Genomic DNA, 15,120 nt, shown 5'->3' with positions numbered 1-15,120 from the left:
TTGTCTAGAATCCTTAGAGTCAATCTTACAGTATTTTGAGTGTACTGATATCAACTAAAAGATGCTTTAATTATGGAAATTTTAAAGCATCACTAAAGTGGAATGAATAGCTCTAACATTTGTCCATTATTACTTCCTGATAGAATTTTTTTAACTGTTACATGTTAGAATAGAACCAATTATGATTTTCAATTATGGGAGTTTACATACCTATTTTTTAAAAAAATCTGTTAGTTACCAAAAGCTTAAGTTATGATATTTTTTTTAAATGAAGGGGACAGACAGATATAGAAACAGAGGAAACAGTCCTTATAGTTACTTGCAACACTTTATAGCCTGATGTATTTAATGATGTTCCTGGGAAATAGTTTATGTGAAGTATATGATTTCTCAAAAGAGTCCCTTAAATAGAATATATTTGCAAAACACTCAAGAGATCATGAATTACAAAACCTTAAATAATATTCATTGATACTGAGGAAGTTTGGCTAAATGAGTTAGAATTTTAAATTTATCATCAAGTTAACGGAACTCAAAATCATAAGCCTATTTGACTTTTCTGGAATAATAACATCTGCTTGAACCAGTTATTCATTTATCTGAATGAATATTAAAATGCCTACTATGTTCCAGGGTCTGAGTTTGAGGCTTAGGATACAACAGTGATTTGATATGTTAATAATTTCTATAAAATGATTTTCAAAGTTTTTCAAGGTGATGTCAATGACAATTTTTTCTCTTATAATAAGGGAAGCACTACAAATAAAAGAAATTCATAGATTATCTCCAAGCTTCAGTTTGACCAACCTGTAATCAGTACGTAATTGACCAGTTTGCTTTCCCTTTTTGTTGGGTTTATTATGTCCACCAGCAGTGGAGTGACTAAAAGGGATGCTGCATAAGAAGAGGAGGAATGGCAAGGGCACCGCTCTGTGCCTGAACAACTAGAAATCATCAGGTCAGGGTAGTCATTTCTCCAGGTGCGAATCATTTCCATCTCTCTCTATAACTGGGTCGCCTTACCTGTAATGTTATTGTCTTTTTATTAAGATTTATTTTTATCTGAAAGGCAGAGTTATGTGGGGGTGAGGGGGAAGACAAGAGAGAGACAGAGACAGAGACAGAATGATTCTTACAACTGCTGATTCAATTCCCAAATGGCTGCAACAGTTGGATATGGGCCAGACCAAAGCCAGGAGCCGGGAACTCTATCCAGGCCTCCCACGTCAGGAGCCGGGAACTCCATCCGTTCTCCCATGTGGGTGGCAGGCCCAAGCCCTTGGACTATTTTCTGCTGCTTTCGCAGGGAGCTCGATCAGAAGTGGAGCAGATGGGACCTGAACTGGTGCTCATATAGGGTGCCAGCATCGCAGGTGGCACTTAACTCACTTTGCCACAACACCAGCCCCTGTTATTGCTTTTGATTCATTTTGTAATTTTATATAAATTTTAAGGGCTATGATAACCATTTCAGATATATGTTTTCATAGCTAACTTACTTGATGTGCACAAAAATTATTTTTCTAATCTGAAACCCTAGGGAGACTGAGAACTGCCACTCCAGGGCCCCTGATAGGATAGAAATCTGTTGGTAAGACTTGGAAGTTGGAATGGTGCTTGTGCCAGAACAGCCTGATCTTTTGCGTGTGTGTGTGCCCATGTGGATGCATGTTTTTGGCTATAACTGCTAGAGGAGTGATAGTCCAGGATTAATGTTCTTAAGTTATGTTTTCAATTGACAACTTGCAAAAGACTTATTTCTTTATTTAATTTGAGGGAGAGAGGGGAAGGGAAGAGAGAGAGAGAGAGAGAGAGAGAGAGAGAGAGAGAGAGAGAGAGATCTTCAGGCTGTGGGTTTACTCTCCAAAAAGAGAAGCTGAGCCAAGACTCAGGCATTCCCTCTATGGGATGTGGGCATCCCAAGTGCTGCAGCGCAATGCCTGCTCCTGCAATGGACAACTTTTTTAAAGAATCAGTAGCAAGAAGCGTGGAGTGTAGAAATCTGGTAAGTATCTACAGGTTTTGTTTCATCTCCACTTAATTTTTTGTTATTTAAATGCACTGTACATATGAAACACTACAGGTGTAACTTGATATGATTGTGGGGAGATGGCTGAGAAGGGAAAGAGCTCTGCTTGCACCTTTGTGATGTGAGATTTAGGGGAGTGTTTCACTCTGTCTCCCAGACTGTGCCTTTACTTAGAAGACACACTGTCAGATCTCCTTGGAAAATCTGAGTGTTTTGAGTCATTTACTTTTAACCATCTAGTAGCTTTGTGTTCTTAGGAAGGTTAAAAATGATTGGTAAAATATATTTCTATAGCCTAAGTGACTTGTATGAAAAAAAGAACATGCATGGACATTTACATGTGGGGTGTTTATGTACATCATACATTCTAAGACTCACGTTTTTCACATTTTCCACACCTCTGAATGCATGATTTCTCATAATTACTGTCATGCACATTTTCACTTGTTAGCATCTCAGTAATTTCAGTCAGCTTACTATCAGTGGCATCTTAAGCTGTATGACATGCAGTTTCTTTCCAAATATTTGTAGGAAGCTGCTTGCCAAGAGATGAGTAGGAAACTCTTCTACCCAAATAGTCAAGCAAAAAGATTTATTTTGACAGTGACAGTTGAGGTCAAGGAAAACCATTTGGTTATGGAATCCTATTTCCTTAATGAGTCACATACACTTAGACAATGCGATATTTTACAATCCCTCTTGGGATCCGAGGTGATCTCAGGATTAGGGGGCAAAGTCACAATGTTCAATATAATTTGTAAAAATAAATTAAGATTCAATCACTAAATTTCTTACATTCAACTCTTTCTTTGAAAAGAGAGCAAAATATCCTTTCTGCCATTTGTGGATGTGCAAGGCAGCCGGCTTGCTTCCCTGATTCATGCCTCCATACCTATGTGCATGTGCAGGACAGTGGTTGAAGTACTCTTTAGAGATTTATATGTTGTTTGAGCAATCTTATAACATTAAGCCTAAAAAAAATAATGATTCAATCCTCACTTTCATGGGTAGGGAAATATGGAAGGAGAAAAACACTACACAATCAATAGAAGGCATAAATGTTAGTACTGGGTGGAACTGCGACAGATAATTTCAAATTTGAAAGGAATTTCTACCAGATATGACTAAGTATGAATAGATGGAGTGAAACACATTTTATTTGCTGGTCAAGGTATCTGGGGATAGATAGTAGAATTCATTCCATTACTGAAATGTTTATTGAATGATTATTTTATGCTAGGCACAAAGATTACTCCTTAATATTTCTTTCTGGGCTTGATGACCTAGGGCAAGTTGCTTAACCTATGTATCTATTTTTAAAAGATAGGGATGAGGGATACTTGCTCTGCCTCCTGTCCTGAGACTTTCATGTGATGATACGCAATCAAACACTTTAAAAACTATGACATTATGACATTTTCCTACACTCATTATGTTTGTAGGCATACATATATATTTTACCTATTTAAAGAGAATGTATATTAAATACAGGTCTGAAAAATATAAATATCTTCAAAAGTTTTCTACTTCCTCTTGACACTTTGTCCAACTTGGAAGAGTCTAACAGGATTTTCACGCTAATCCTTTAGTTGAAACAGCATTATACTTACCACTAGATCAACTATTAGATTGGGAGGGGAAAGGAGGGTGGTTCTGGGAGTATCTGCTTAACATGGTGTCAGTGTTCTGGGAGTGTTCTTTCAGTTTGGAATTAGGAGTTGCTGATGTCATGATCAGTCATGTTGTCATGACAACACCAGAATTTCCACATATGTCTTCTCTTCTCTTGGGGAGTATCAGTTCGCCACAGGTCTGTCATCAGTTTCCTCCATGTGTTAAGTTTATTAGATAACCCACAATTAGTCATTCTTGAGACTCTTAGGGTGGGGATTTTTATAAATCATTATGGGTTACATTTCAGTATTCTTAACTTTGTGTCCTGATGTTGGAAAGTTTGCCTTCATACACATTCAGCTGAATAGAAATTCATTTGTAATATCTCACTCCCTGAACTTTATGGCTCAGGGGAGAATGAAACACATTCCAGGATTCTCTTTTACAGAAATTATTCTAGCATCCTCGTCTTCTGTGAAACACAATTTAATTATAATCTTAGCAGCCGAAGAGAAAGGAAACTCTTTTTTTCCTAATGTGTTTTGAATACTTTCAAACCCAACTTGTGCTATGGAATCCACATTTTGGATGGACATTGATTATCTGCCCCCAGGCCCAGACATTTAGGAATGTCTTCTAATAACCTTTGCCAGCCTTAGCTTCCAGGAGGGCTTTGTTTGTCCCAGGTACAGTCTAATGTGTTCTCTCAAAGTTGTCTTTCCTGCAGTTGACTTTTACTCATAGAAAAGAGATGGGTCATTCCAGGTTCAAATTAACTTTGTTTCCCATGATTTAAAGATATTGGCTCTTTTCCACAAACTCTGTTGATATCCTAAATTCTTTCTGTCTCTTCCTACACCCAGTAGCAAGAAGTGGATGTCATTAACAATTTTGCTAGCACACCTCTCTGTCGCTCCCTCACCACACTCTTGTCCTTTACACATAGTTTGTTCACATACATAGATTGTGTTATTTTTCTTTTGCTAAACTGTAACTTCCAAGATTACTTAGTACTATCTTTCTTTCGTAATTTATAAATTTTAATACAATTCATGGGAAGTCAATAGGATTATCTTGAAATATTCTGAAAATAAGCACTTTTATTTTTATAGGCTTATTATAAGCATATGGATTAATAGCTCCAATAGCAATCTACAACATGTGACAAATGGAGCTTCTCTTTGTCTTGGTTTCTCAAATAACTGACTTGACTTTATTGTGGAATTTGGTCTACTAGTACAACTTCATAATAGTAAAAACCAAGACAAAGCAAAATCTCAAATTTTTAAAAATTCATATGGCCCTTTTTAGGATTTCCTTTAAAAACCATAACAATCCACATGCCTGTTTTTATAGAAAAACTTAGGAAAAGAAATTTACAGAGAATCCTTATGACACACCAAAATTTTAAGTGATCTTTGAATTTGTATTAACTTCTGTAAGAGCAGGGAAATAATTTATGAGCAGATTTTACCCAGACATTTTTGTAACTTTTTAATTTTGAATTTGTTTTCTCAAAGAGAAAAATGTCCTGACTGATGATTAGGATCACTTGACAAGCAAGTGTCTATGAATATGGTATTGAAGCTAATGTCTAATACATTCTCCTACTAGTATTCCAGGAACTCAGTTTTAATTCCAGATTCTGGGAATGCCTTTTACCTAAATGCCATTACAGCTTCTAGAAGGTAGTTCTTTCTGCCTGTCTTCCAACTGAAGACAACTTCCCACCTATCTCAGAAAATAAAACTGATTATAAGAGAAGAATTACACTTTAGCAACCATCTGTTAAGCAAAATTTAGATGCTAGATTAGGGCTAGAATATACTCATATATTTGTAGTCTGGTATTCTAATGTACAGTTTGCCTTCATATTTAAGGAATAAAAAATTCAGTGCTCAGATGTTTCCTACAACTTCCATGAAAAAACTGAAAAATACTACATGTCAAAAATGTACTGTCACTAACCAAGTGAACATCATGGTTCAGCAACACAGCGCACTGTAGAGTATCCTGTTCATCCTGTGACCCATGGAGCTGCCTGGGGGTTGCTGGTGTGAGAGAGGGTTATGAGAGTAGGAGTAGGGCAGTAGGGCAGTAGGTGAAAATTCAAAATCCAAAGTATAGTTTCCAGCAAATGCTTATCACTTTGTACAGTTGTAAAGTTGGAAACTTGTTCAGTTGAACCATTATTAATTGAGGAACATCTGTAATTCCATTATCCTGCTATAAATGAACAAACAGAGGCTCCCAGAAGGGTTCATTGACTTGCCCAAGAATTACACAGATAGTAAAAGTTGAAGCCAAGATTCAACACCAGGTGCTCTGATGGCCAAGCTTTGGCTGTTTATACCATGGAGGTTTTCTCCTGTGGGACTTGAGCTTCATCCATAGCTAGCAGTAATAATAACCATCGTTAGCACCATCAGTACTAATAAACATTTTCAGATGAACCTCAACAGCATCTGTTTAATCACATCAACAGGCAATGTTGAAGGCAGAAACCCTACTTCAAACCTCAGCTCAAAAATGCATTGACTGTGACCTTGGCAAAGTTACTTACATCCCTGAGCCTCTGTTTTTCTTCAACAAAATGGAATAAACATTCTTTTCTCATGGATGTGTGTGTGTGTGTGTGTGTGATGTGCTTAGAAAGTGCTTGGAATATAGTAGTTACTACATAGAGTCTATGCAAAGAAGCAACAGTAGGGCAAAATTTAATTGTTCTGTTTTGTTCACCAGGCTGGATTTAAGAATCCTCAGAATACAGCTTCTGGTGAGACTCATCAAAGTATTGCTATGTTTATATTGTTCTATATACTGTCTCAAATTATATAGTTTTATTATAGTGGTTTCATTTTTATATACATGTGATTTTATATGTGTCTAGGGAGCCTTTAAGGCTCAAATAAGAAGAGCAGATTTTTTTTAAAAAAAGAAGCATAGTGAATAATGGAAAATATTGCTACTACTTTTGAAATGGAGTCCTTTATCAACTCTACTTTATACCAGGAAAGCATAGAAAGTTAAAGAATCTTTTGACCTCATTGTCTCTCTCTCTTTCTCTGTTTTATTCTATCTCCCCTCCCTTCCTTTCTTGCCAGGATCTCGAGGTTTTGTGAGCTTTTAAACATAAAGACTCTCAAATGTAAATAGATTTTTTTTGTGTGTGAGCTTCTTTAACTAACGAATATTTTGTAGCTATATTTTATGTATTAAATGTTGTAACTTGACATAATGTAGAATGAATCTTTCTTTTAATTCCTTTTTGTGTTCCATTTGATCCAAATGAAAAAGGGTGCTTGCTTTAGCAATGGTACTGGGGCAGAACCTTCTATACTACATGTCAGTTTTTCTCTTGATAGAGCTGTGTTCTGTTCTTTTCTCATTGGACACCTTTTCTGCCACTTTTTTCTTCTTTCAAAATTGATTTTCATTGTAGTAATTTTATTCAGAGGCTCCTTAATACTATGTGCATGGAGAGGAGGTTCCCTGGGCTTTTGACTCTTTCGTATCTGTCTCTTTCAAGAGGTTCATCTATTAGTGATCATTTCAGTAATTTCCCCCAAATCTCCATCCTTGCCACACTGGCCTTCTGTCTCTCAATCTGTATTTCTGGTCATCTGCACATTGCTGCTTTCTGAATGTCCCTCAAACAAAACATTTATCCAGCTGAGCTTCCCACACCCATGTTATATCCTGTATTGATCTCCCTCTTCTGTGGACTCCCTTAGCACTTTATTGTCTAGGCCACTTGCCTGGCACTTAGCACTTAATGCCTTGCATTATTCCTGTATAGCTGTATGGGTGCTATATAGATTACAAGTACTCCTAGGAGGTGGAGCATTGTTTAGAAGGATTTTTTGAATGCAGCATTATAGAGTTTGAAGGAGCACAGTAAGTGTTTTAACCCTAACTGGGTCTAAAATTTAACCCCAGTTTGCTGTTTACGTACTAGCTCTGTGGGTAGGTCAATCTCTCTCTCTCTCTCTCTCTCTCTCTCTCTCTTTATTTTTGCTTTCACCTGTTTATTGAGCCTGATAATGTTCCATTTTCTTTAAGATTTATGTATTTAAAACTGTTTGTTTATTTATTTGAAAGAATTACAGAGAGAGAGATCTTCTATCTGCTGGTTCACTCCCCATATTGCTGCAATGGCAAGGGCTGGGCCTGGCTGAAACCAGGGGCTTCTTCTGGGTCTCCAACATGGGTAGCAGGAGCCCAAGCACTTAGGCCATCTTCTGCTGCTTTTCCCAGGCCTTTTACAGGAAGCTAGACTGCAATTGAAGCAGCCAGTACATGAACCGGTGCCCACATGGGATTCTGGCCTTGCAGGCAGTAGCTTTTACCCATTATGCCACAATGCTGGCCACAAGATTTATGTATTTTATGTGATTGGCAGAGTTACAGAGAGAGGCAGAGACACAGATAGAACAAGACAGAGAGAGAGAGAGCAGTGGCTGGGGTTAGGCCAGGTTCAAGCCAGGAGCCTGGAAATATATCTGGGTCTCCCACGTGGGTGTCAGGGGCCCAAGCACTTGGGCCATCTTCTGTTCCACACCCAATAGCAGGATGCTGGATCAGAAATGGAACAGCCAGGACTCAAACCAGTGCTCACATGGGATGCCAGGTGTTACAGGCAGTGGCTGCATCACAACGCTAGCCAAAATAACTTTCAATTTTATGAGAATGTTGTGAAAGTGAAATGAAATGTGAAATACTTAAAACTGAAACTCTCATTTTGAAATTGTTTCTATGGGACAAATGTCATGTAAATTCAGATTTTCACATTCCAGTTGTGCAAGCTCTTTTAAGTCATTGAAGGCATCACTCCTTACATGTCCCATGTAGATGGCAGGCTTCTGCAGGTCCTGGTGGCTTTGTCCTTATCATCCTCCCGAGTTTACTCCTCCTGCCCAGCAGAGTGTGGTCCTGCACACAGTCTCCCTATTCATTCAGAAATGGCCCTGGTCCAACACACAGCTTCTCTAAAGGAAACTGGATGCAACAAAGGAAGAAAATCTTGACTGCACCTTCACCTTTTGACCGGGCTCAATTCTCAGTCCTTCAAAGCTAAGACTGTAGCATCCACAGGCTTGGAAAGCATATTCCTGTGACCTCCCTTTACCTAAATTTGCTCCTTTTCCTTGTCGACAGTTCCCACTATCCTCCAGCTCCTGTTCTTTCATGGCCAGCCAGACTTACTAAGCAGCAGTTGGATAAACAGCACAACCACTGAAATCCACAATCCCCCCCCCCCCCCCGCTGTAAAACCTCGGAAAACAATCATAACCGCTGACACTTACGGAGTTTGGCATTTTTGTTGGGGGGGGGGGGGGTGCTGTGCTTAAGACAACCTAAGGGAGAACAAGCTTGGGGCCAGAGAGCTTACCTAACTTGCCCAGAGCCATGTGGCTAGCCAGGGAGAAGCTGTATGTAGAGCCAGATCTCTTTGGTTCTGTTTTCATTTTGTTCCTTGGCTTGGAAAGTCCAGATCCATTTCAGCTGCCTTGAGGAGCCAGTGGGGGAGAGTTGCAGGTGTACACACATGGGAAGGCTGGGTGTCTGAGGGGCCCACACAGCCCTCAGGACTCAGCTCCCACCATCATCTCACCGCCAAGCGCTCACCGGCTCCTGGCGTCGGCTCTGCTCTCTGCTTGCTGCCAGTCAGCTTCCTGTTTACTCATAGTTTCTGCTTCCTCATAACCTTGGCTTGCATATGGTTTTGGCTTATTGTGGCTTCAACTCTACCCCAGGCGCTCTCTCAGTTTCTGCCCCTTTGCCTACTGGTTCCACTCGTGGAGTTTCCTGTATTGAATTCCTGAGGGTGAGAACGGGATTGGGCGTACTCAGGTCATAGGTTACCAGCCTGCCCAAGGATTGGCTGCCCCTGGGTGAGATTCCCACAGCTGAGGGTGGGGATGAGGATGCTGGAGGACAGGCCTCAAGGCAAACCCTCCTCCATTTCCCTTCACAGAGGATGAGCAAATCCAGGACAGGATCCCAAGCCCTTACTCTTACTATGACACATTGCAGTCCTTCTGGTCTGCTCCTTTACCTTCCCCTCCTCCTCCTTCACTTCTTCTTCTTCTTTTTTTTTTTCCCCCCAGATTTACTTATTTATTTGAAAGGCAGAGTTACAGAGAGGCAGAGGCAGTGAGAGAGAGAGAGAGAGAGAGATCTTCCATCCACTGTTTCACTCCCCAAATGGCTGCAACAGCTGGAGCTGGGCTGATCTGAAGCCAGGAGCCAGGAGCTTCTTCTGGGTCTCTCACAAGGATGCAGTGGTCCAAGGCCTTGGGCCATCTTCCACTGCTTTCCCAGGCCATAGCAGAGAGCTGGATTGGAAGAGGAGCAGCTGGGATTCAAACTAGCAACCATATGGGATGCCACCACTGCAGGCAGTGGCTTTATCTGCCATGCCACATCACCGGCCCCACCTTCTCTTCTGAAAACATTTGTTTCGAAGGTCAATAAACTTCTCCAGGCGAACCTCACCAGGATTTATCCCTGTAATCATTCTTACAGCCAAACACTTGTGAGCATGTATAATTGAGTATATATGTCAAATGTGTGTGTTCATAGCTCTGTTATTTCTCTTAGATTGGACTCACTGGGCTTGAGTGACTGCATTACATTTTGTAGCTTTTGCGGATAGACATCTTTTCCTCTTTAGAATGCTTTGCTTGGTTGCTCTTAACTTAGAAAATTTGAGGCCTGGTAGACATTGCATTTTAAATTATATGCCCGTTCTTTCCTTTTATGCCGTTCATCAGTGTGGAATGCATGGCTGGGGTCCTTCAAAAAATTCCTGGAAAATATGTATTTTGAAAAATCGATATGTGGATTTTAATTTTTGCACCAAAATAAATTTAACTTTTAATTCCATTTCCAGGAACTTTTGGAAACAGTTTTATACTACAATATGTTGATTTTTTGATATCTTTTTTAATCTTAGAGAGTCATTTTAATATTCTTTTGGTAGTTTTAGCATATCTTAATACTTAGTATTATAAATCTTCTGGAATTTATTTAATTTTTATGATCACTTTAAAGCAGTTCTTATCCCTGTAAAAAACCATTTCAGGCTATCCAATCAAGTGTTAGCATTCTGGAATGACCTCAGAGTAGTGCCATAGAAAAATTAATCTATGCTGTTCTTCTGTGGTTATTCTGTGGTTTCCTATGAGACCAGTCATGACATTGAGGTTGGACATGGATTTTTCTTCCATAGATGATTCTGGGGCCTTGAGCATTATGTCCTCAGCAAAAGGCAACAATGACTTGAACAGTTCTAACCGAAACCTACTTCCTGTCTGTGCTTAACAAGAGTTCTAGTGAGGGAGTCAGTTGTGTAGGAATGGAGGAGCAGAGGGTGGTTTTAACATCTATGGGACTCACATACAGCTGAATGCTGCCTGTGCTGTGTTTGTTGCCCAATCTCTTGAAGAAACAAACATTTTACTGTGAATCTTATCTCACAAGTTTTAACTTGTCCACTGTGTACCTAGGACTGTGCCCAGAATAAATTCCTTTGTTGCCTTTTTTTTCCGAATGAAAAGAATTAGAAATTTCATGTGTGTTAAAACATGATGTGTATAGTTTTAATAGATGAGATTCGCTGATTCTCATCATTTTTGCTGGAGAATGTTGGGAGCTCTTTCCAGTATGGAAGGGGCTCATTCAATCCCTGAGGTAGCCAGGATGGGCATCTTTGCAATTCTTTGGAAAAGCCCTTGGATGGCTTTGCCGGAGACTCCATTTCGGTGGGAGACGCGTTGCTTTCCTGGTGGTAAACAGTAGTCGAGTCCCTTGCCTTCATAAGCAAGCTATGATGAAGCTGCGATTTTCCTTTACCATAGCTGACTGGCTTTCACAGGAAGGTGTTAGAATCTAGAGGCCCTGGAAGAACTCTGTAGTGCACACCCACAGTGATACTTCTCTGCGATACCCACCAGGGAACCCCACCGGGGAACAGGCCAGCCCACAAGACAGCAAGCAAGCGCGGCCCAGCGACCGGTCCACAGCGCTGCTCGGCTCCTTGCCGTCGGGGCTTTCCGCACTGGGCCGGTTCCGGGCTTCACGCAGCCCCCCAAAAGCTGGTGGAGACGGGGGTGGGGGCAGCTTGAGGACAGCCCTCCCAGCGAACAAAGGAAATCACCTCCTCCCTTTGTCCCTTTTCTTGCCGAGTTTGTCTCTTGAAGAGAACGCGTTGGTGTCCCATCTAACAATGCACGCAAGGAAGGGCTGCGCTTTTCCAGGTCTTAGCCGGGAGAGAAGCCCTGCTAGGGGTCGGCCTTGACCTCTCCTCGCCGCCCACTTGCTATTGTCACCTCGAAGGAGAGCTTGTTAACTCTGGCGCAGGAGCGAAACCCCGCAGCCCCCGCAGCCCCCGCAGAGGCGCCGGGCGGTGGAGACCCGTTCCCTCGGCCACAGTTGCAGCGTGGGAATGGGGGGGGGGTGTGGCTCGGAGCTCTGCCGAGGTCCGTCCAAGTAGGGGTGACTGCCCGCACCGTTCCCGCGACGGCGTAGTTTGGAAGATGCGGGAACAGAGAGAACACCTGGGGGCCAGTTCGCCTCCTGCCCAGATGCCAGCGCGATTCCCCGAAGCTACGCCCTTCAAAGGGGGCGTCGAGCGGGGCTGCCAAGTGGCCACTCGGGCATCGAACCGAGGGGGAACCGACAGGAGGGGGGCTTGGCTACTCCAAGGAATGTGCGGCACGCGGGGAGCCAGACCCAACCATTGCACCAGAGCGGGGGCGCCAGCGGCTCCCAGGGCTGCGCGGCCCCGGCCCGGGCCCCGGCCCTAAAAGCCGGGCGGGAGAGCGCCGAGGCCGCGCCCAGCGAGCGGGCGGGCAGCGGGCGGGGAGGCGCGGGTGGGCCTGGGCGCGGCGCGAGGCGGTGCGCGGCCGCCTCCCCGCCCCCGGCCGGCGCGCTCTCGGGGCGGTGGTTGAGGCCGCGGTAGGTGGGGACGCGGCGGCGCTGCTCCTCCGCTGCCGGCAGGAGAGTCGGCGGCGCCGCCAGCTCCGCGCGCGAACTCCCGTCCATGGCACGCAGGGCGGCGGCCGCCCGAGCTGCTCGAGTGTCGCCCGCCGCCGGCGCGCCGCACTTTTAGGCGAGTGCGGGGGGTCGAGAAGTCCTCCCGGAGCTGCAGCCCCGGCCGGCCGCCGCCGCGCGGCGAGAGGGAGTTCCCGGAGCGGCCGCGGCCCCGGCCCGGCCGGCCCCCGCCCTGCGCCCTCCCCCTCGCGGCGAGGCTGCCCCGCGCCCGCCGCCCGCCGCCCGCCGCCCGCCGCCCGCCGCCCGCCGCCCGCCGCCCGCCGCCCGCCGCGATGATCTTCCCCAGCAGCAGCGGCAACCCCGGGGGCAGCAGCAGCAGCTGCCGGACGCCCTATCGCAAGCAGGTGAGGCGGCGCCGGGGTGCCGCGCGCTACAAAGGGCGGCCGCGGCGCTCGGCCGGCGCCGCGGCTCCTCGGAGGCACCGGGCTGGGCGGTGACCTTGTTTCCCCAGAAGGCGGCCCGCGGGACGGCTCGGGCGGGCGACCCTAGCAGGGGAGATGCCCTGGCCCTGCGGCTCGAGCCGGCGGGGTGGGACGTGGGGGAGGAGGGAGAGGCGGCGAGAGCCGGAGAGCGCCGGGCCGGGGGGCTTCGCCCAGCTTCTGCAACAAGTTTGGGCTTCCCCCGAAACCTTTGTGTGTGCAAGAGTACGGCAGTTAAGTCGCAACGCCGCTTTGCAGTGCTCACTTGGAGCCTCCAAGAACCTGTCTGATTCGCAGGAAACCCGGAAGGCGTGCGTGTGTGTGTTGTGTGAGTGTGTGTGTGTGTGTGGGGTGTGTGGTGTTCGCGCGCGCCCCCTCCTTATTTAAAAAAAGAGAGAACGAAACAGGAACTTCTGTCACTTTCTCAAGGTTTTCAGTTTTCAGAAGCACAGGGAAATCCTGTGACATCCTCGCTGCAGAGATACTTGGAGCAGCCTGAGTCATAACATGTCTTTTCCTATTTTCATACCGTTTCATACATTTTTAAGCAGATTGAACTCCAGAGGCACTTCAGTGGTTAGATCCGAATCCCCTGCCGGGAAAAGGAATGGAGCTGAGAGCTTAGACTTGTGGCCTTTTGTTTTGTTTTTCATCTTTGTTTTTAAAAGAAGGTTCCTTGAAGCCATGTTGGGCGAAATCTCCCGGAGCCCTTCAGCAGGAGCAATAACAAAACCTAGCTTTAAATTATGTAAAAAATGTGCGGGTCTGTTTGGAAAAGGTTAAACTGATTTAGAGGTCAGTGGCAAGATGCTTGTTGAGAAAACAAAAACACGATTGCAGATATTTTTCCTCCATAATAAATCTCCTGTCTCCATCCTTAGCCACTGAGACAAATCAATTAAGTTATTATCCCAATAATGATACCAGCGAACTGAATCCTTTTATGCCGGCCGTGGCTCCATTAAGATCGGGACCAAAGGCAAGTGATGCTGGTGGCTTGCCTCTAGAATTAATTCTGATGTCCAGTTCTTGTTCTTGGAGTCATTTCTGGGTGGGCATCTCCTAGCATCAGTCTGTATCTGCAAGTATTTTGGCAGTGTCAAAAAGTCATGTTTTCTGTCTTCTGGTCTGTGGTTCTTTTACCCGTGAAATGCCCCTCAACAGGCAGTAAACACACCCTGTTCCATGTGCCCTTGATGTTGAAATGAATGGAACTTTTACTTGGGTTAAGAAGATGTCCCTTCCTTTAATTAAAAGAAAATAAAGCCGCATTTGTGACTTGGTTGACGTGTATGGCAAAATTGTCAGGATTCAGGAGCAGGTGTCTTTAAACTCTTTTCCTGGGGCTTCATTGAAAATAAATGCCCTCGGATCTACCACACTTACCTCAACTTCATAGGTGAAGCCAATTTCCCATAAATATTCTTCTCTCAACCCCTCCTCCCCCTCCCACCCCACTTACCTGCAAGGATGGCTAATTATGTTAAGGCCTTGTGTATGCATTTATTTGTTGTCAAAACCCAGCGGGGTGTTAGCTCTGAAAAGGGGGAAAAGCTCTGAGGGCGAGGCCTTTTGCTTCGAGGGGCTGGAGGTTTTGTGTGTGCAGGGGGACAGCCTGCTGGTCTGGAGCAGGCTGATAAGATGCTGTTCTTCTCCTAGGGCTCTCCTTAGATTCAAAGACTGAAAGGGCTGACTGAATCAGAAAAACAAACAGACTTTCTTTTTTCTATAGGCAAAGAAAGAAATGAATGTGTAGGCATTATCCAGACACAAGACCCGGGTACCACTGGTATTTGAGTCAAAGGTTTCTTTTGTTCGTATTTAGCCATTCACTGGGAAAGCACACTTCCAGCGCGGGGACCTGGTTACCATGACTGACTTTTGTGATCTCATCCTGGCTTAGCCTAACCGGGAAGTCTAATTAATGCTTTTTATAAGAGTTCGTGATGTTAAGCTTGCACCTTTCCGTTCTCATTAGTTTGTTCATTTTGATGAAAGCAT

General features: G+C 44.2%; 1 protein-coding gene across 7 annotated transcripts in view; it reads left to right on the top strand.

Annotated features, from left to right (window-relative positions):
* The window catches only part of RBMS1 (RNA binding motif single stranded interacting protein 1), a 237,981-nt gene that overhangs the window by 84,481 nt on the left and 138,380 nt on the right, over positions 1 to 15,120 (top strand). For 2 of the 7 annotated variants that reach the window (XM_062187269.1, XM_062187257.1), the window contains exon 1: positions 12,954 to 13,044. The exons of the other annotated variants lie outside the window; for them this stretch is intronic. In XM_062187269.1, coding sequence (XP_062043253.1) covers positions 12,973 to 13,044 — 72 coding nt within the window. In that variant the 5' untranslated portion in view covers positions 12,954 to 12,972. Of the gene's footprint in view, positions 1 to 12,953; positions 13,045 to 15,120 lie in introns of those variants that run through there. 7 annotated transcript variants of the gene reach the window in all.

The sequence above is a fragment of the Lepus europaeus genome, chromosome 1 (genome assembly GCF_033115175.1).
Source record: "Lepus europaeus isolate LE1 chromosome 1, mLepTim1.pri, whole genome shotgun sequence".
NCBI classification, from domain to species: domain Eukaryota; kingdom Metazoa; phylum Chordata; class Mammalia; order Lagomorpha; family Leporidae; genus Lepus; species Lepus europaeus.
Note: the sequence above shows the minus strand (reverse complement) of the source record. Positions and strands in the feature narration are given on the sequence as shown.